Source organism: Oryzias latipes, chromosome 21 (genome assembly GCF_002234675.1).
Source record: "Oryzias latipes chromosome 21, ASM223467v1".
In the NCBI taxonomy this organism is placed as follows: domain Eukaryota; kingdom Metazoa; phylum Chordata; class Actinopteri; order Beloniformes; family Adrianichthyidae; genus Oryzias; species Oryzias latipes.
In genome coordinates, this window is record NC_019879.2 from 4,914,969 (window position 1) to 4,936,241 (window position 21,273).

At 41.6% G+C, this 21,273-nt stretch overlaps 1 protein-coding gene across 2 annotated transcripts; it reads right to left on the reverse strand.

The window, feature by feature from the left end:
* Nucleotides 1-7,322: 7,322 nt before the first annotated feature.
* Nucleotides 7,323-17,767, reverse strand: LOC101175691 (sterol 26-hydroxylase, mitochondrial). 2 transcript variants are annotated; one of them, XM_004081430.4, is made up of 9 exons: nt 17,067-17,752; nt 16,292-16,482; nt 15,469-15,668; nt 13,019-13,216; nt 11,224-11,387; nt 9,708-9,874; nt 9,478-9,559; nt 8,030-8,236; nt 7,323-7,806 (listed from the first exon to the last, which is right to left on the reverse strand). In XM_004081430.4, the coding sequence occupies exons 1-9, from the start codon at nt 17,319-17,321 to the stop codon at nt 7,687-7,689; spliced, it is 1,584 nt and encodes a 527-aa protein (XP_004081478.1). In that variant the 5' UTR covers nt 17,322-17,752; the 3' UTR covers nt 7,323-7,686. The 2 variants fall into 2 exon arrangements, 1 of the variants encoding a protein (XP_004081478.1); XR_002292755.2 differs by lacking the exon at nt 7,323-7,806 and adding an exon at nt 9,160-9,248 and having other exon boundaries at nt 8,125-8,236; nt 17,067-17,767.
* Between the last annotated feature and the right edge of the window lie 3,506 nt (nt 17,768-21,273).

A 21,273-nucleotide genomic window follows, 5' to 3' on the forward strand; every position in this document is an offset into this window, starting at 1 on the left:
TTAATTAAATATTTCTTCATCTTTGCCAATAAGGATACTAATATTGACTCAAAATTTGGTGGGCAAGGGGGCAGTCCCCCCTTTCCCCCCTGTTGCTCCGCCCCTGGTCAGACCCTTTTAGTGGAACCAGGAAAAAAAAAAACTTGACTTTTGTGGTACAAGCACCAGATTTGCCGAGGATGTACCTCAGATCCCGTCTTTCAGAGGAGCACCTTTTTCACGGAAACATTCCAGATGTCAAAATGTATTTAATATGTAATAGTATTCTTTAGGTACTCCTTATAGGCCCCCTCCGATGAAAATTGGGTTTTTGATGATTTTAACATGTTCTAGTTGCATTCTAGTCATGTTGGAGAGCTCATATTAAAGAATTTAAGATGAAAACTGTATTTATGAGTATTTCTTTTTTCAAATTGTGATAAAAACCAGCCGTTGGAAAAAGCTCTCAGCTCTTATAGTGATGCAGCAACAGAGACGGACGGGCCAAACTCTTCCTGCTCCACTCCATTCCGACGCATCCACTCGTAGACAACTAGTAGATCCATGGACGTCTTTGTTTTTCCTGGTCTGAGCTGGTATTTGGCTCAAAACTATATTGCTGGATAGCTCCAATGTTGCTCACCATTGCACTGGCAATGTTAAGTTGGGGTTGTGAGGGGCTGTCAGCTAGCGGGAGAGCATCTAAACAGATGGATGTTGGGAAGGGGGTGAGCCAACAGTCCCACCCACATTTCAGAGTTGAATTTCTAACGAACTGCTGAAAATGTTTTTCAGAAATGACAGTTGGTTTTTTTGCCTTTTACAATAGATAAAATTAAAGTGCGACTTTGAGTAAAAAACTGTGTTTTGTGCATTAAAAGTCTAACTTGTTGAGACTGAGTCAAATAGAAATCAAATATTTTTTAAGCAAATTAGGGGTGTGCCCGCCATCTTTAAAAATGTACGACATTTTGGTTTTCGTGGCTTATGTGATTTTCTGAAAGAGGGGATCCTGAGGTACAGCCATGTGGAAATTGGGCGCTTTTATCACAAAATGCATGATTTTTCTACAATAGCAAACGAACTGTCTCCATTATTCAGTGTTTTTTGATTTTTCTCCTTAAAAGTATTTAAAAAAAGTATACTTTTGGTTGTTTTTCTCCTTTTTTTCTTAATAAGTCATGTTTGAGTTCACTTGTTGAATCCTTTCATGTTTCTGCAAACTTTCTTCCAATGTCTTACTTGACGCATTCACCCTCGCTAATGTGAAAGGATTCATCATTTTTTCTTTACACCACAAAAATCTTTCTTTTGCAAAACCGCTTTATCCACATATTAACAAGGTGGAGGTTTTGACCAAATCCAATCAGACATCCAACACACACAAAAACACTGACACTCATTGTAATGTAATAAGATATTTGATCATCAATTAATTTCAATGGTCTTTTTACTCCAAATTTACTTCTGTACATTTAACAAATTCAAACACGTTTTTTCCAAACAGAGGAGAAATTTTGTCCTCAGAATGACATACTAAATCAAGGCACGTTCCCACCAAAAAACTACAAAAAACTACTACACCAAAAAACTAGAAATTCAGAAATATGAGAATATAACCTACAATGTCTTCTCTGGTTACATTAAAACATGCATTAGATAGTATGAAAGCGTATGGGGGGGGGGGGGGGGGGGGGGTAAGATGAAGGCCAATGGTTGAACCCAGAAGCCGGCCCAATGACAGAAAGAAACAGTGCAAGCTGCTGCGTCCACAGGTGATCCAGGAAGCAGAGGGAAGCAGGTCCAACCTGGTAAAACACAGAAAGGTGGCTGAATCAAATGACAATATTCAAAAATAAAATCAGGAAAAAGACAGAAGCACCTTAAGGTGATTACTAGAACTTCACCGAGATAGCTTGTAAACAAAGAAAAGCTCATCTAAAGTTCACAGAAAGAGACTTGAGACTTTGTAAAATGTAACCCTTGTGCTATCTTAGGCACTTTAACATTGGGAGTTGGGTCATCTAGACCCACTAGACAGTGCGCTGAACCTTTTTTCTTCAATGATTTGTGATCTTCAGTGGTGTCCATGGATTACATGAAATCTTTCCACCTTTATCCACCTTTGTCATGGTAGGGAGAACACGTCAATGGAAGGGTGGGGTCATCTAAGATAGCACAAGCCCTGACATATATCAATAAATTCTTGTAATTCACATGAGATTTTGATTTTTCAGAAGTTTAATTTTTTTTTAAGAAATGTCCTGCTTGTGCAGAAGACACGATATTTATCACTAATCCATATCTAGGATAATTCCATCAAAAATATTTGAAAGATTGATGAATTACAACCCTTGCTGCTGTCTTGAAAAGAATACTTCCTTTGTCTCTGTTGTTTGACATTTTTGTCTGCACTGCAGTGATGCTGTTGTTCTCCAGTGTTAGTTAGAGCTTCCAGGTGTAGGGCTCGGCTGTGTCCAAAGGTTAATCTTTAATTCTAACCTGACTCTATAAATCTGACCATATTTTGGTCTGCTCTAACTGTTGATGTAAAAGAAGAAGGAACGATGGACGATATTTTATTTTTGTAACTTAGACCTACAAAAGACAGAAATAAATCCAATATGAGATAAAATAGTTAGGTCTGTCCCAATGATAAAAGCACTGAATGTTTTAAACTGACATATATATAAAAAATAAACACTTTCAATCTTTTGCCAGTTTAATGAGAAATTGGAAAATGCAAAATACTTCAGACTTTAAATACATTTTCATAGCTAAATAAAAGCCTGATTTGAAATTCTGAAGCTGCTTGTCAAAATTACATTCAAAGATTGTTATATATACGGTAGTTACAGAAAACATTGGAGATTCCAATGTCTGATTAAGATCTTGAAAGAAGAATTGGCAGTTTTGGTTCTAAATTTGCAGATAAAAGTGGCTTTGGGCGAGTGTGCATAATTCGGGTGATTTTGTGGTCGGTTCGGCAATTTTCATCTTCTCATGAACATCTAGTAGTGGCTTAAGTTAGGATGAGTGGTTGTTGGAGTTCCACTAAGTTTCTATGAACTGGAGTTTCCATGAATGCACCATGCCGCGTGTGGGAGGAGCTACCAGCTAATGTTTTCAGCCTGATAGCCACATGGAGCGGTTGCTTGTGCTTATCTCAGTAACAATGCATGGATGCACAATGCACATCGAGAGTGTTCAGATGTCAGAAACGTCATCGCAGGAAAGGTTCAACATTTTCCCTGAAAAGGAAAAATAAAATCAGAGGACCTGATTATAATCATTGTCTCAATGAAAATAGAAAAATATCATAAGGTTCAGGAGGCCTCAGCAGGCTTGTCCCGCTTTGCGCAGCTGCCTGGTCTGACTGTCGGTCCGCCAGCTCACCTCCTGCGAGCCGACACAAGGCACGATGTGAGCTCTGAGTGAATGGCGTAAGAATGAGGAGTGTTTCAACGGGGGACTTATAGACGTGGACGACCGGAGCTCCTCTGTGGTTTGGTCCACACAAACCCTCAAACTACAAAAACAGAGTCGTAGATGTTTGCTTCTTCTGCAGCAGACAGATTGTTTGACTCTATTTGATCTCTAATGTAAGCAAAGCCGCGCGGTTATTGCTGAAACATGTAATCTCTCTGACTGGTACACCGCTGAGCGGGTATCAAGGAATATGAGTCTATTTCCATGGACGAGCCATTGAGCGTTTAGATCCCGCCCACTTTCACTGATTGACAGACAGACCTATTCTCCTGAAAAAGCTCTTCTTGAAATAAATAAGCCATTGTGAAATACAGCAACATGAAATGAAAAAACAAAGCTACTTTGGAAAATATTGATTTTGAAATACGAGCTTCTGAAAAAAAATCAGAATTATAATAATATTCAACATAGTTAAAAATGAATATTTTAAAATGCTGTTTTAAAATAATGAACGGGTTTTAAAGCAAAATGAAATATATTGAATAATATAATGGCTAATTTAAAATCTGTGTGCAGGTTTTTCACAATTTCATGATCTTTTTATATATTTATGAGAGATTTATTGGTTTATTGTGTTTTTGCATGAGACCATATTTATTTAATTAATTAAATATTTATTTATTTAATTATGAACAATATAGGACTCCATATTAGTGTGTGACATTGTTATGCCAGAAATACTCACTAGAGGGAGATATTGGTGTGCAACTTAACAGTTGCTGTTCCACAAAGTAAATTACACAACATGTCTACTATGTCGTGTTTTGCTAAAATAGAAAAGTATTTACTCAATAATAAATGTACCTTTGGGATGTCTTTACTAAACTGACAGAGGCAGTTTAGAAGCCTGGATTACATCTTTATGTAACAAATGTTTAGAGGAAAAAAAAATTGCCAGGACAGGTTTACCTGTTTTTCCCACCATCCCAGGTGAGCAGGTGCATTTATACAGAGACTTGATTACATACAGGTGGATTCTATTGATCATAAATAGTCATTAAGGTCAACATAGGCTACACTGCAGGGCCTAATGCTCATTTCCGATTTTTTGGAAAGGCAGTTCACATTTCCAATTAAATGCAAATTTTTGTGATCTCCTGTGTGACCGTGAAATGACCCACAATTGACCCACATGCGCAGAAGTAGCTAACGTTAACAATGGATGTCAACAACACTGTTGTCAAAGCGGAGCTCTTTTTGCTTTATTACATTTATTTTCACAAAGGAGCCAGCACAATTACAATCTTCTCATTTTAATTCATGTTGTGTGTAATGGAGGAAGGAGAAAGATAATAAATGAAGGTGTCCCCCAGAATAAATGCTATGGACTCTTTATTAACCCGTTCTGGAGAATCCTGGAGAATCTGAGGGTCAGAAAGGGGGAAGTGAACCCCGAAGGAGGATTCGCCCTGGGTCCCCTGTGCTTCTGACCACGGTCGGAAAGGGACAAAAAAAAAGTAATCGCAGGAAAGGTTCAACACCTCACTCGGCCATTTCGCTGAAGTTTTTTTTTAAATAGCCCAGTTGCAATAAGAGCCCTGGAGTTTGGCCTGAATAGAGCTGTCACCCCAAACATGCATCCAATCGGTGAGCTCGCTTCCCTTCCACTGACTGGTCTCAGCAGCATCGTCCGCCATGGTTGTTGTTGATTTTTTAGTTCCCGCCTATTTCAACGCAGAATTATGACTTTTGTAGTGTGTCAATGACGTACGGGTCGGATACATGTGGCCTGGCCGTTCAGACGGAGGTCGCATTTCAAAAGATCGGATACGTATCAGATTCAGGACCACATACCCAAGTGGCCTGGGTCACATTTGAAAAGATCGGATCTGTGTCGTTCAGACTGCCATGAAAAGATCAGATACAGGTCGCATAGGGGCAAAAAAATCGGAATTGCTCCGTGATAGTCTCAGATGTCTGTTTAAAGCCCAGAGAGCATCACGAAGAACAAGGAACAGACCAGGCAGGTCCGAGATACTGTTGTGGAGAAGTTCAAAGCCGGATTTGGATACAAAAAGATTTCCCGAGCTTTTAACATCCCAAGGAGCACAGTGCACGCGATAATATGAAACATTCTAAAATGTTCTTTGTTATTTTTAGTTTAATAAATCAACCTTAATTTGCATGCACGATTTGAACAGTCTGTGTTTCGGGTTCGGGACTCGATGTTCGGGCCTTTGACCCTGTGGTGTATTTTTGAGAGTTAACAGGTAACATTTCCTATTCCAAAGAAAAGTCGTATTCAATACAGACATGTTGAACGTAAAACTAAAAGGTTGTGTTCATATTTTTCTTTGCACAAACTTTTAATTGGTGCTTTTTGACAGATTCCTTAGCCCATATTCCTGCATCAAGAAGGGAGTCTGCCATATCAACAAACAAAAAAGCAAAGCCCTGCAAGTCTTGATGGCATAGGTGGAGCTTTGCCCCCTTAGCAACCAAGTTAATGTTGGTATCAATATTGACAATGATTAAGAAATCAGCTTCTCAAAGCATTGTAAAAAATTACTAATATTTTTAAATTCAATCTTGAACCCTTAAATTATTTGCTTCGCCCTTGTATTGTGTATGCCGGCCCATCCGGGCGTCCACTCTGCTGTTGTCATTTGCCACTCAGAACAGTCTTCTGCCCCCCCCTCCTGTACCCCCTATGTAATATCTACTGGCTCCACCACTGCTGACTACTCTCTCTGAATGCTGAATGCTCTCTACAATCCATCATTTTATCACTCCTTTTATCATGGTGTCGAATGTGTGTCTGTGTGTGCGGGGGGGGGGGGGGGGGGGTTCGGCACTGTTTGTCTTGTCATCTTATTTTTAAATTTTATTGTATTTTATGCACAGCACTTTGAGTGACATGAGTTGTTGTAAAAGTGCTATATAAATAAAGGTTGATTTGATTTGACTACAATAGGGATACATTAAGAGTCGTGCACCACGTCATAAGACGCTGAAGCCCTCTGCTGGGGAAAGCAAGCCAGATTGGAGTCCCTTCCACTCAAACACTGTTCAATAGTCTTCAACAGGTTTTTATTGACCCCCCCCCCCCCCCCCCCCCCCCCCGTGATTATCATAAAGAATTTACCAATAAACTCCCTATTTTATACCACCATTGGTTGCACTTTCACCACTGTCTTGTGCTTGATCCAAGTCCTGCAGTTCATTACGGGAAATTATAGAGAACTGCCAGTAGAGACAGATAATGTCAATAAAGATTAGACTGGTCTAAATTAATTGGGCCACTTGCTGCTCTCAGCTAGCCCATGTCAGGGGTAGACATCTGATTTTTAGCTAACGCTTTCCCAATGAATGGGAAAGTTGTGCAAAGACCGATCACCAAGAGATCGGTATAGTTTTTGTGTATTTCTAGCCCTTGTGCTATCCAAGGCACGTTAACGTTGGTAGTGGGTCATCTGGAACCCACTAGACAGCGCGCTCGCCTGTATGTTTTATCTTTTTCTCCAATGATTTTTTTCATTTTCAGTGGTGTGGTTGCCAGATATGAAATCCTGTCCATTTTTTTCATGGGGGAGGGGGATAACACATCAATGTAAGGGTGGAATCATCTGGACCCCTACAAGATATCAGAAGGGCTAGTACGGTTTTCTTGTTTCCTTTGACATGTACACGTGCAGACGTATTTTTTCTTTGTTTATGAGGTGGATGACTTCAGAAATTCACTTCACTAGTCTGCTACTCCCTCTCCCTATAGAGATATTTGCTTTTCTGAGCAGTGAACCCACAACAAAAGACAAAAATGACTCCCCCATAAAAATACTTTAAACTCAAGGCAAACATCTATCAGGTTTTGACTTGGTCACTTTAAATCGTTTGTGAAAGTAAAGATCATTCTCTTGGTTCGCACACAGTTCCTTTTTAATTGGTTAGAAATAGTTTTAGAGCATATAAAGTTATTTAACGAAAAACACAAACATGAAAAAAAATGCAAATGCGACACAGAAGAGACAGAGAAAAAAACAGTATCACTTGAAAATCTTGGTAGCAAAGAAAGTGATTAAGCAGTAGGTGAAAATCTACCGTATTTTAGGTCAGCATGTGTTCTACCTGGCAAATCCTGCTTTTCCTACTCAGTTTTTGCACTTTTTAGTGTTCTGGACGTGAACTCTCTAAAAACAGGATCTTGGTGAAAGAAGGACGACACAGTGTGCATGCTAATGCAGCTGACAGGGAGGTTGCTGCCTTCATTCAGAGCATCTCCTAAGCCTTTCTGTCCAGGAACTGTAGGTTTATGGGTTCAGCAGGACACAGCAGGGTTCTGGTGATGGGCTTCACTTCGGTTCCAGCAGGGTCGGGCCTGACCTCATAACTCTTCAGCAGCTAGAACAATAAAGAGACAGAACACCAGTTACAGCACCTCTTAGGAGTGTTTTCGTAACTGATTGTTCTGATCAAGACCACTACGTCTCTCGTCACGTTGACCGACAGATTTGAATACATTCAAATGCCGAAAGATAAACAGTACAAGGCAGGGCTTTGTAAAAAAAATATTGGTAAATCCAGTTTTGTGGCTAGGACACAGAGAATTAAAGCTCCCTCTTACCCTGGACAGTAAAAGGTACATCTCCAGCTCAGCAACCCGCCGGCCTAAACACGCCCGCACCCCGAAGCCGAACGGCACCGAACCAAAAGGGTGCTGCTTGATCTTATCATCCAGTCCTCTGAGCCAGCGCTGAGGCAGGAAGGTGTGCGGATCGGGAAAAATGCTCTCATCGTGGGACACGGCATAGTGACAAAGGTGGAATAACGTCTGCCGAAGACACAGACAGCTTTATTACCCATGATTCCTTTCGTTCAACATATGCTTTACATCTCCAGATTTAAACATGTTAGAGATACAAAAGTTGGAGGAGAAAACCTGAGAAAATATTAAAAAGCAAGGATTTTGAAAAAGTTTTTTTTGGTTCTTGAAGATAGAACTTAGTCTTTAAATTGCAAATATGATGAGACCAAAAAAACAGAACGCTAAGAAAAAAAGAAATGAGCACTTTCTGGAGAGAAGGCAGCGTCCTCATCCAAAAGGCTGCAACGGTCATGGAAAACCAGAGAAACCTGGAACGCCAAATTACAGATGCTGCCCCTCCCCTCTTTATTTTAGATGCTGAAGTCACTCATCAGTAAAACACTGGCACATAATAGTTCCTGCTAAATTCAATCTGCATTTAAAATTGAGCAATTTTGTTTTTTTTTATACAGTCAACTTCAGCATTAGGACAAATGGGCTGCTGAAAGCATGACTGACAGCAGCGCTGTGGAGAACCACGGCAGGACAGTGCTGTCACCCACATTGTAACGTAATAAATGAAAGAGGACAATTCTGGTAAAAAGCACGGACTGTATAGGAGACCTGGACTGAGTGACCCCTCCCCCTAGCGTTCCACACAGGAAGTACCCACTGGTTCCAAGAAGCCAAAATCCCATAGACTTCAATTGGGAAATAAACAGCTGTAACTCAGTCATTCTATTTGTCAGAGTAACTATTCTTGCTCTGACACCTTTTATTAACACATTCTTCCTAATGCTTATTTCTTTTCGTTATATTTTTCTGTTCAAGTTATAAACTGACCAATCAGATGCCTCAATAGAAGTAGGTGGTCTCATGTCTAATGTTTGAAACATTTGATTGGCAGATTCAACAAAACTTGATTTCAAGTGGAAGGGGTGTGGACTTACAACACGCTCACTCCTGATTGGTGAGAGGGGGTGGCCATGGAAATGTTGATTCAGACTGATTTGGACCGATCACTGATTAGTGACGTCGTCTGGCTCCAACATGGCGGGGTTCGTATAACGAAGAAAATGACAACTGAATTAAAGTGACCCATTTTCTACGAGTGACGTCATACCCACTCAGTCCAGTTGACATATACAGTCAATGGTTCCAAGCTACGTCTATTGCATGCATTTTTACCAACACTCAGAGGGTGCGGTTCAGACACGGGTATATCTGTTCTCAGGAGAGTGGAGGGGGTTGTGAAACTTGTGTCGTACCTGTTTTTGGAAGACATAACCTCCAACTATGATGTCATTTTCCACAGTGACGCGTGCGTTTGATGGGACCACTGGATACAACCTGGACATTACAAATTGCAACAGAAAATCAACAGATTTTAGCAAAAGTCCTTTCTTTCCCCATGAGATGAATAAATAAAAATGTTGAAGAGAAGGCAAACGAATGTCTTTCTGCTGCTTGGTTAATATTGAGGAAAACGCCCTCTGACCTCAGCGTCTCTCGGATGACGGCTTTAAGGTACGGCATCTGACTGATGTCGCTGCTGGTCGGCACCTTGTCTCCTGGACAAACATCGATAACTTCCCGATACAACTTGGTTTGGATTTCTGGCTCCTTGGCTAAGTGATACAAAGCCCAGGAGATTGTGTTGGACGTCTGTCGCAAAGAGGGACAAAAACACAAACCTTTTTGTTTGACAAAGATCATGCAGCCTTTAACTGTTCAAAATGTTGATGGACAATAGATTTTTTAAATTTATCAATGAGTTGCAAAAATCAGCAAAACTAGAATAGAAGGCAAATTCTATAATAGATCAGGGCCGCCCTACTTCTCAGTATCTACGTCAGGGGTTCTCGAAGTTTTTGTAGTGGAGGGCCAAATTAGGAACTCGGGGGGCCAATTTTTGTGAAAAAAAAAAAGGATAGATAGAAAACTTTTTTTAACTTTAATGAACAAGTGTAGTTTGTACAATTAACAGGCCCTCCAGATGTTTAACCCGGAGGTTGCTGTCCAGATCTTCTACTCGTCTAGTAATTGTATCATTTGACAGACTTTCTTTTGCTCTGGACAAACAATGTCAGCTACTTTCAGCATACATTCTTTCTACAAACTCCCCGTCACTTAAGGGCTTGCTAAGCTGGGCCATTTCCAAAGCGACAACGTAGCTACTAGCTTCTGTCACAGCCTCACTGGATTAAGCCATTTTTGTAAACATTATCTGCAGTGCAGCATAGCCTCGTTGTAGTTATAGGAGCTTGTTGTTGCGCTCCTCGCCGGTAAATTTGTCATCGTTTTTATGATATGTAATATAGTGACAATTTATATTGAATACTTTGAGCATTGCATTTACCTGCTTACAAATAAGGCACATGACTTTATCCAGCCCACGAGGTACGACAAAGTACGCATTTGTCCATTTAGCTTGAATGCGCCTTTTCTCCTCGCCAACACAACGTTTTTCTTTAGCCCTTGTGCTATCCTAGGCACTTTAACATTGGGAGTTGGGTCATCTAGACCCACTAGACAGTGCTCTGAACCTTTTTTCTTCAATGATTTGTGATCTTCACTGGTGTCCATGGATTACATGAAATCTTTCCACCTTTATCCACCTTTATCATGGTAGAGAGAACACGTCAATGTAAGGGTGGGGTCATCTAAGATAGCACAAGGGTTAAAGGAACCTGCTCTGGCTCTCTTTTATTGAGGGCCACAAAAAATAATTCCCACGGGGCGCCATTGGCCCCTGGGTAGCACTTTGAGAACCCCTGATCTACAGCCTGGATGATCTGCAAATTGCCTTATTTACAGCATTTAGGGCATAAATAACTGGAAGATATCAATAACTAAGAAAGGAGATGGATGTTTCGCCAACTTCATTGTGTTTTAGACAACAGAAGATCATTATTTGACATTTCAAATCATTTCATGTAATTAACTATGTTTGAACAAGGAATGGTTAAGTCTCTTTTAAAAAATCAAGCCCAAGGGCGCATGAAGAAACTCACTGTGTCGACTCCAGCCAGCAGAAGCTCCGTCATGCTGCCCAGGATCTCTGTGACCGTCATCTGGTCACTGAGCAGCAGGTGTGTGAGGTACGCTCCCTCCACCTCCTTGTTCGTTTCCACATCCTGCTGGATCTCCTCCATTTTCTTCTTCACCAAATCCTCGGCTGAGACACAAAACGCCGCTCATCAGAAGTCCTTCACACCTGTCTCTTGCTTATGGCCCTGACTGTCCATCACTTGGTCAGAGGTAGAGGGCTGCATTGGGATTGGGTCCCGCCGGGTCCCGCGGGACCCAACCCAAATCTCGCGGGATTGGGCGGTTTGGATTGTGCTGCGGGCGGGAGCGGGCGGCAAAAAATAAACCCCGCGGGATCAGTGCTGCCATGAATATCTCATGAATATATATTAGCGGACTACGTTAGGCTGTGCAGCTGTTGGATTCTTATGTACTGAAGCTCCTTGAAGGCACCAGGTAGAGACGCCCAATGGCCTCTGTCATCTAACCTGTTGTTGGGGGTGCGCCCCGCCCCGCCTCTTACTAAGAGCGCGCTTCAGGCCGTCTGTCTGCGCGCGCACACACGCACGCTTTTAACAGAACAGGATTTGTGAAAATATATTTAATATTTAAGTTGCACATTACACAAGAGGAATGCATCAAAAGATGAGGCTGGAGGAGGGACATGGTTCTCTTTAATAATATCAATAAAAATACATGTTTTTTTTCCTGCGGGACGGGGGACGATACAAAATCAATGCATCTCTATTACTGTGCGGGACTAAATTCTATGAGTTTTGCGGGTGCGGGCGGGAGTGGACATACATATTGCGGGAGCGGGCGGGAGTGTAACGCATACGTTGCGGGAGCGGGCGGGATTGGTCAAAAATTCAGCGGGCGCGGGCGGGAGCGGGATGAAGAAAATAGTCCCGCGCAGGGCTCTAGTCAGAGGTTCTAATCCTAGGCTAAAGCATTCATCGTGTTCTACGCCATGACGCTTAACTCCCATGTTCCCAACAAAAACCGTTCAATTGCTTTGAAAGCTCTCAAACGCAAACATGCCGATCCCAAACTAACTTTGCTCGTCCTTAAAAGTTCTGAAATATCCCACAGGTTTGCACGTTTGCTAACTTCTCCAGCTCATACATTCTCTTTCAGCTTGTTAAAGACAACATTTATGAATAACATGAACACAATATTGAGCCAAACATTAAAAAGGTCTCTTTTCTGAAACATAAATGATCCTGAAGAGATAAAATAAAACAGCTTAAGACTCATTTCACAGCTATTTGTTCATGTAATGGGGCTGGATGCAGATAATTTACAGCCTGTGTGTGGTTACATTGACAGTTCAAGGTCAACGTACAACTCCTGAAGCAGTAAACAGGGACATATAAAACCTGTGAAGGATCCCGCTCGGAAACTGTTACGTATGAAGGTCATCAGAGCCCGGGTCCTGGACTTTGTCAGTTGAGAAAGTCGGTAGAATCTGCAAACCTTCAAGAGGTTTGATAAGACAAGCCTTAAAGCTTAGACTGCAGTCACCTAGCTGGAAAATGACCCACTAATTGGAAGTGTATGACTAAACTGACATATTGCTAACAATGCTCATCTGACATAAACCTGACGATTAGTCATAAAAGAGCTCTTTATGACCCGGTTTTAAGTTATTTAACATTATGCTTGAGATATTAACAGCATAATTGTGTCAACCCATAGATGCACTATGCAATTATTGTTTTTTTAGCAAACTTGAGAAATTAGCTAGATTTGATTCCATTCTTTTTGAATTTTGCGTACCGACACTGAAGAGGTGATCCCAGGTCGCAACAAACTGTTTCCAGGCAGGCAAATACGGCCAGAAGACTTTGGGGAAGAGGACGACGATGGGGGAGAGACGAAACATTTCACCAACGGAAAAGATGAACTTCTGCGTTTCTTCTGGCACCACCTCGTTCATGCAGCCCATGCGAGCCTCAAACAACACTGAGCAGATGCCTGTACACAAAAACGAGCATTTAAAATAAAGGACAAAACAAGAGGCAGTGTTGCTCAGACTGAACTAGCACAATACTGGCGGCCTTTGTGCAATGGAAGGGCGGTCAACCTCTGATCGGAAGATTGCAGGTTTGATTTCCGCCTTGCCCGCCCATGTGTCGAAGTGTCCTTGGGCAAGACACTGAACCCCACCTTGCCTCTGGTGGAAGGTTCGGCACCGGACCCGCCACCAGCGTGTGAATGGGTTTGTGACTTTAAAGCACTTTGGGCCATCAAGGAAGGTAGAAAGCGCTGTCCAAGTATTCGCCATTTACCATTTACCAATGCATGAAGGTGCTTCCTGGAAATACGAAGAAGCAAAATTAAAAGGTTGCCCCATTTAGAAAATGAGGCTAACTCAGGCGGTAGAGCGGGTAGTCCAACAACCAAAGGGTTGGCGGATCGATCCCTGCTCTCCCCAGCCAGCTGTTGCCCCCTGAGCGCGGCTAGTCTGCAGCTCACCGCTCCCCCCAGGGGATGGGTCAAGATGTGGAAAACAATTTCCCAATTGTGGAATAAATAAAGTATCAATTATTATTATTATTATTGGGAGAAATCCCACTCTATTAGAAATACCCTTGTTTTCCTGCCATTCAGCTTTCTCCCTGGTGGTGCAGGAACATTTTACTTACCGCAAGTTTGTTCACTGAAAGCAACTAAACGTTTTTGACATCCTTATAGAGAAGACTCCCTTTATATCATTGATGCTAAGAGATAGCTTGGGTCTTGAAGTAAAAAGTACTTGGCTGTAAAATATTCTCTTTAAATACCTGCCAAATAAACATATTAGCCCCTCCAATCACCATTACTATGAACAACCACTCATTGTGATCAAGTTCCACTGGTCAAACTGTCTCCGCCAATTAAGTTTAGAGGCTCAAACTTATGCATCATCAGTCTAACCAATCAAAGTGCTCAACATTGCCTCTTACTTGTGCCTACAAGTCTGTGAGTTGACTACAAAATCCCAGCTAAAGGTCATGCTGAGTAGTGTATCAGTGTCAGACGGCGTTAAAAGGTGCATGAAGTAACAGAGTTCAGAGACTTGTTTCTGTTTGGCGTCATCACCACCTTTGCATTTCCCAGAGTTCATTGGGTTGTCAAGTATGTTTACCACGCTTAGCTGTACTGCACTACAATATTGTCATCAACACCCTGTTGCAACAGCGTGATATTTTTCATGGTAGTGGAGACAAATTGTCTTTGTCTCCTTGCAACATTTGAGGAGCAAAGGCGAAAGTCGCCAACAATTTTAACCCCAAAACATACGAGGAAAATGACTATAAGCATTGTACAAAGGATGCACGTGAGTAAATTTTGTATTTTTTCCCCCACAAAAATAAAAACTCTTCTTAAGTTGCACTTTTAATTTAAACATAAGTAAAACTAAAACATCTTTGCCAATTTCGTTGGTATACAAAAATAGCTTTTAGGCATAATTATGAATGAATGGATTATACAATTGTTGTAAAATTGTTCAAGTTTTTGAGGTGCTTTTGTACAACTATCTACAAAGAAATATTGCTTTTTCTAAAGATAAATCAATTTATAAAAAAAAGCCTTTCATTGATGTTGTGTATTTCTTGTGGTGTTACATAAAATTTGCACTTAATAAACAGGAGATTAAAAAAAACACCTTATTTGAAAAATGTTCGTGCTCACAAAGTTTTTAGTTAAAAATTATGAGATAAAAAAAATCACAACTTTTAGAAAATGCTTGAAATCTCAGGTTTTTTGTGCCAAAATAACAAGAATAAATGCCTGCAACATCTGATGTTTTTTTTGGAAAAATGCCAGGATTGGGAAAGGCTTCAGCATCGATACATGTCCGTGTTTGTACTAAAAGAGAAAAAACCCATGCAAAAACTTTAACTATATTGTTCAATGTTATAACTTCCTGTGTGATGTCACTGAAACTTACTGGTTATCGCTCGGTATCTAATTAGCTCAAAAGGCCAAAAATCTGGGTTAAAATAACAACACAAACACACACACATGCAAGTGCTAATACAGAGTTAAGCTTATAACCTTCATAGCATTTGAATTGCATTATTTTTTTCCACTATAAAACATGAGTCCAGGACAAGTGTATTAAAGCTGAGGGGAGTATGATGTATCTGTGATCAAATGCAGGGAATGATTAACACAAAGATCTCATTTAGTTTGAGTTTGCAAAGTCGACCACATGAAGTTGGTCATTGATCTGTTCTCACCCTCAAAAGCAAATTTGTAGAGTTCTCCAGTCAGGTCATTGACTGTGATACCCTGGTCACCGGTGGCCCTCAGCCAGGAAATTCTCTCGATAAAGTCTGTTACCACATCATTAAGGGTGTTTGTGTAAGACGACACGTGCACAGGCTTTAGCATCCGGGGGTTCAAGATACTGCGTATGCGCTGCCACTTGGCCCCCAACCTGTAAACCATGGAGAACATGAGCTTAAGACAAAGTATCAGAAATGTACAACATTTATCTAAATTTCAATTGAACCTCTCACCTCTATTTTTTTCATTTGTTACACTGTCACTCAAAAGAAAGTAGGTGGGATCATAACAGACTCTCTTAATTGTTTCTAAAAATAGCTTTGGGTGAGCTTCCAGTACTTGTCTGTCTGGGACCTCTTAGTCATCCCTGTTGAGGTTGGTGAAAGGTGCTGCCACAACACGTCTGACAGAACCTCATTTTTACATTCCAACGGGCTTGTTTACAAGCTGATGGTGTAATCTATGACCTACTCGTGAGCACAACACTTAGTTTAAGCTAGTCTTATTGATTGATCGTGTTTGTCCTCAGTGTTAGCTGCAAATATTACAAGTTTCCTTTAACATACAGTTTGCGTAATCAAAAATATATTTGCTTTAAGTCCAGAAGTAGACTGTGCTATTTGTTTACTTCAGCCCGGTCACAGATTTAAATTGTTTCTTTACTGTAACTGGTAAAGGAGCGGCAAATTCTGAAGTTAAGCCTCAGCAAAAAACTCATTTTTGATTTAAGAATAACACATATTTCATAACACATAATTGTGGACTTTGACTGACTCTGTCAGAGGTCCATGGGATTTACTCCTGAGCTCCCTGTAGCTCCTCCAGTGGGGCATTTGCGACCGGACCGGGTATTTCCCCTCCTGCCTCAGGACCTGCTCAATGAGGTCGGCGCTGGCCACGTTCACCACAACCAAAGGGCCATATTTAGACTTCCAAATGGGACCATAGATGTTCCTGTGTTCAATCTACGACCAAACAACAACAACAATTAGTCTTTTTTTTTCTCCAACTGAATCATGACTCAAACAAAACATTCTTAAAAGATAAAAACAATGTATTTTTTTTTTGTTTTAGCTGTAGCTGTTGGATCTGTGTGGTAAAGTATAAAGAGACACCTATGTAATAAAGGTATCATAAACAAAATCCCATTCATTGTTTTATTATTATTATAGTAGTTTGCATGGAGAAACATAAATAAGAAAATGCAAATACTGCAAAGATAAAAACTTCAATTACATATAATTATATCAACATTTTTGACATCTCTTGTTTCTGAAACTTTGTTTTAACTTGTGTTATTACTCATAACATTTGTCTGAGAATAACTAACGTATTTTATTCTGGTGATAAAAGGGAATTTAGCTCTTAAAATGAATTTGGGGGAAAAAAACCATCTTTTCGACAGAAAACCTCAACTGGGCCGACAGTTTGAGAATGATGGAGGTTACTCGCAGTCAGCTGTTACGCTGGGCGAAATTAAGATGTAGGGGTCTTCCTGGTACGAACCTCCCTCCAAAACGCGGCTCAGAGCCCAGTCGATTCAACCTACCTGCAGTTGCTGCGTCTTTTTAAAATACCCTTTAAGAAACAGCCAGTTTAGGGTGGTCAGGAAGCTTGGTCCCCCCAAATCGTCCAGAGTTTTCACTTTGTCGACACCCACGGCGGGGGATGTTTGGTGGCGGCGAAGCTCCGCGAGGAGCATCGAAGGAGCTCCCCCCGCCGCCGCCGCCACTTTTGTCGCGTCGTCACGCGGCAGAAGGCTCGCGCCTCGCTTTGTGGCGGTTAGCAGAGGTCTCCTCAACATGGTGGTCGCGAGACGAAGCTGTTCGCCGCGGTGTGCCGAAGCTGCAGTTCTGCGCCTCTCGGGTGGCGTCGCGACTAGAAAATGCGGCTCCTTGTGAGCGGGACAGCCTCTATGAACTGTGAACTTTGAAGCCGAGCCTGCTGCAATGGAGCATCACGAGCAGATGATAGAAATTTAATAATTAAACCTTTTTTAAATTGCCCTAAATAATAGTAAATTACCAAAAATTCTCAATTAATATCTGACTTTGTTATCAGATTAATCAAAAGTAATCACAGAAAAATCTGATCATTTTCTCTCGTGGATCTGATTTTGACAAATCTGAATGACACCAAATGGATATTCGCTACAGATCTTAGCTCTTATCATCGGTTTGGAATTATTTTAATAGTTACTTTTTAATCGGAGACAAAGATTATAGATCCACTCTGATAAAGCACAACGTGTTTTGGTTTTTTTAAACATGTTTTTGCTGCATTTTTCTGATGATGGAGAACATTTGTTAAGGAAATTAAGCTCAAAATTGCATTTCTGAGCCCCCCCCCCCCCTCTAAATCAATATGAATAAGGAGCACATAAAAAATGTTGGAAAAAGCTTGTAGGTGTGATGCATTAGCTACAAGCTCCCTGCTCCACTCCATCCTGATGCATTCACTTGTAGACAAATAGATCCATGCATGTCCGCATTTTACGTCTTACAGATGGAGAGCTCCCATAATGCTCGGCATCGTTGTTGCACAAATTAGGTCGGCATTGTGAGGGGCTGTAAACTTGGGGAAGAGCGTGTAATCAGATGGATGTTAGGGAGTAAGGGCAGGCTTACTCTGCATCAACAGACCTGACTACAACTCAGAGGCAAATTTCTGATGAACTGCTTCCGCTCTGCAGAGCATTGATTGTGTGAAATGTAGGATGAAAATCAAGCAATTTCGCCAAGCAAATATCAAAGAAATAGGTTGCAGCAGTTTTTATTTCGACTGAACTTGAGAAATCCGCGATGGGACTGAGCGCGAAAAGCTTCAGTAATTCCTTATAGTACAGAATCGCTGTCAGTCAAAAGGAGATGCAGTCTTTCGACAGACCCTCCAATCATCATGCAGAAGCTCGGAGTCCGGGCCATCCCACTCCACCTTTCACCCCCAGAGACGCTGAGCGTCCGTGGGCGGGACATAATTGCAGCGTTTATCCAATGACCGTCTAGTTTCGAAGCGCTGAAAAAAAAAGTTCAAAGCAGCCCCATTGAAGTCAATGGACGCTGGGCTTCAATGGGAAAATGCACTGTGATGCTGCGGGAATGTATGAGAAGGAAATCGAGTCAGCCGACCTGCTACGTGTTACTGATTCTGAACGAACTCGTCTTTGAGATGAACGTTTTTTTAACGCATTTTTAGTCAATAAAATTTGAATACAATATTACATATTTGACCATTAATTTTGTGACATTATAAGGGAAGCCGAGCTTCCCTTGCAGGCTTAAAGAAATCAACACTGCCAACAACAGGTTAGATGACAGAGCCCGGTCCATTAAGCGTCTCTGCCGTTCACGGAGATTCATTACACAGAACTCCAACAGCCACACGGCCTATCGTAGTCCGCTATTATATATTCACGAGGGAAAAAAACAGCCGAACCGACCCTAAAACCGCCCAAATTATGGATACCCACACAAAGGCATTTTTACCCGCAAATTTTGAACCAAAAACGCCCAATCTAGCAACACTGCTGCAACCTTCTCTTGCAGAAAAAACGTGCTCCCTCCACAGCTCACTGACGTTACTTTCTGTTAGGTAGTTAGCCGCTCAGCCCAGTGATGGAAATTTCAGAATAAAATCACTTCCATTGCAGCTTTACTTCCGTTGTGAATTAATGTGTTGTGTGTTAAGTTAACGTGTTGTGAGTTATTGTGTTGCGAGTTAATGTGTTGTGAGTTATTGTGTTGTGAGTTATTGTGTTGCGAGTTAATATGTTGTGTGGTAAGTTAATATGTTGTGTTGTGAGTTATTGTGTTGTCAGTTAATGTGTTGTGTTGTCAGTTAATGTGTTGTGAGGCAAGTTATTGTGTTGTGTGTTTATGTGTTGTGTGGTAAGTAAATGTGTTGTGACCCTTCTGGGCCACCATAACAAGTCTGTTTGGTGACTCTTTGCTCCCAACAGTCATACTATGCTGTTGAAGGAGCAGCAGTTCCAGTTTTGCTACATGATGCATGACCCAAAAAACACAACTGTCACAGAGGTTAGTGGCTCAAAATACTAATAATATTAATACATTTAATTTTTACGGCACCTTTCTGGAAACTCAAGGTCACCTCACAGTTCAAAAATATGTAAAAGCAAAAAAATACAACAATAAAACTCCATAAAAGACAAAATAAGTTAACAATCAAAGCAGCAGTTTAAATATTATGTCCTGAATGCATGAGGAAAAAGGTGAGTTTTGAGATGTTTGGAAAACAGAGAGAGTGAGTCCATATTTTGTAGATCAGAGGGGAGGGAGTTGAATGCTCTGCCCCCCATAGTAATGAGACGTGGTCATGGAACAGCCAGTCGAAGGGAGGAAGAGGATCTGAGGTAGCGAGTGGGAATAGCAACAGTCAGGAGCTCTGAAAGATACGGAGGGGCAAGGTTGTTTGAGGGTTAAAATTAGGATTTTGAAAGTTGATCCGGTGAGGTACTGGTAACCAATGAAGCTGCTGTAAGACGGGTGTAATATGGTGAATGGAGGGGTTTGGGTTATTATTCAAGCTGCTGAGTTTTGAACCAGTTGAAGCTTACGGAGGGTTTTTGAGGTAGTCCAGAAAGAAGGGAGTTACAGTGATCGATACAGGAGGTGGTGAGACTGTGGGCTAGGGCAGATGTGGAGTGAGAGAGGGATAGAGACGATGAATGTTACGCAGATGGAAGTGGAGCGGGTGATGTGGGCAGTGAATGAGAGAGTGCTGTCAAGGATGACACCCAGACTCTTAACCTGAGGGGAGGGAAATATGGAGGAATAGTGAAAAGGAGAGAGAGAAATTACAGAGTTTGCTAAGAGTGGATTTAGTGCCAACAATGAGAAGTTCAGTCTTATTGCAATCTAATTTAAGGAAATTTGCGGTGTACCAGGATTTGAATTCAAAAAGACAATTGGAGAGGGAAGAAGGTGGAAAAGTACAGCCAGGTTTGGAGGAGATGTAGAGCTGGGTTTTGTCCGGATAGCAGTGAAAATGCATATTGTGTTTCCGAAAAATGTGACCGAGGGGGAGGAGGTAGTTGATAAAAAGAGGCCCCAGGACAGAGCCCTGGGGCACACATGTGGTGATTGGAGTCAAGGGAGAGGTGAATGATTTTAACCGGATGAACTGAGTGCGATCTGAGAGATAGGAATGGAACCAACTGAGGGGAAGGTTGGTGAAGCGAATGTTTGAAAGTCAGTCCAGAAGGATGGGGTGGGAGATGGTGTCAAACGCCGCACTCAGATCTAGCAGGAGGATGGAAACGGAACCAGCATCTGCCGCAAGGAGGTCGTCTGTGATCGAGGAGGGCTGTTTCCATGCTGTGGAGGGGACGGAAACCAGATTGGAGCCGTTAGTATAAATTGTTGCTGGAAAGATGAGCTAGGAGTTGAGCAGCTACAGTTTTTTCAAGAATTTGTGATATTAATGGGACATTTGATATTGGGAGGAAATTGTTGAGGTTGGAGGGGTCTGAACCAGGCTTTGTTAGTATGACGCGGGGGTGAGCGATGTAAACGAACCCCGGAGGTGTTGCGTCGTTCAGAGACGTGACGTCGTTTGGCTGCTGCCAAGTCTCTGTTGGACACATGAAGTCCAACTTTCGGTCGACGAAGAGATCTTGGAAAAGATGCCCCTTGTTCGTGAGTGGATGTTTAGGAGACCGAAGTTGGCCGTCGGGCTGGAGAGGTTAGCAGCAGCGGTGTCGTTAGGCCCCGGGCCAAGTGATCCAGCGCGCCAGG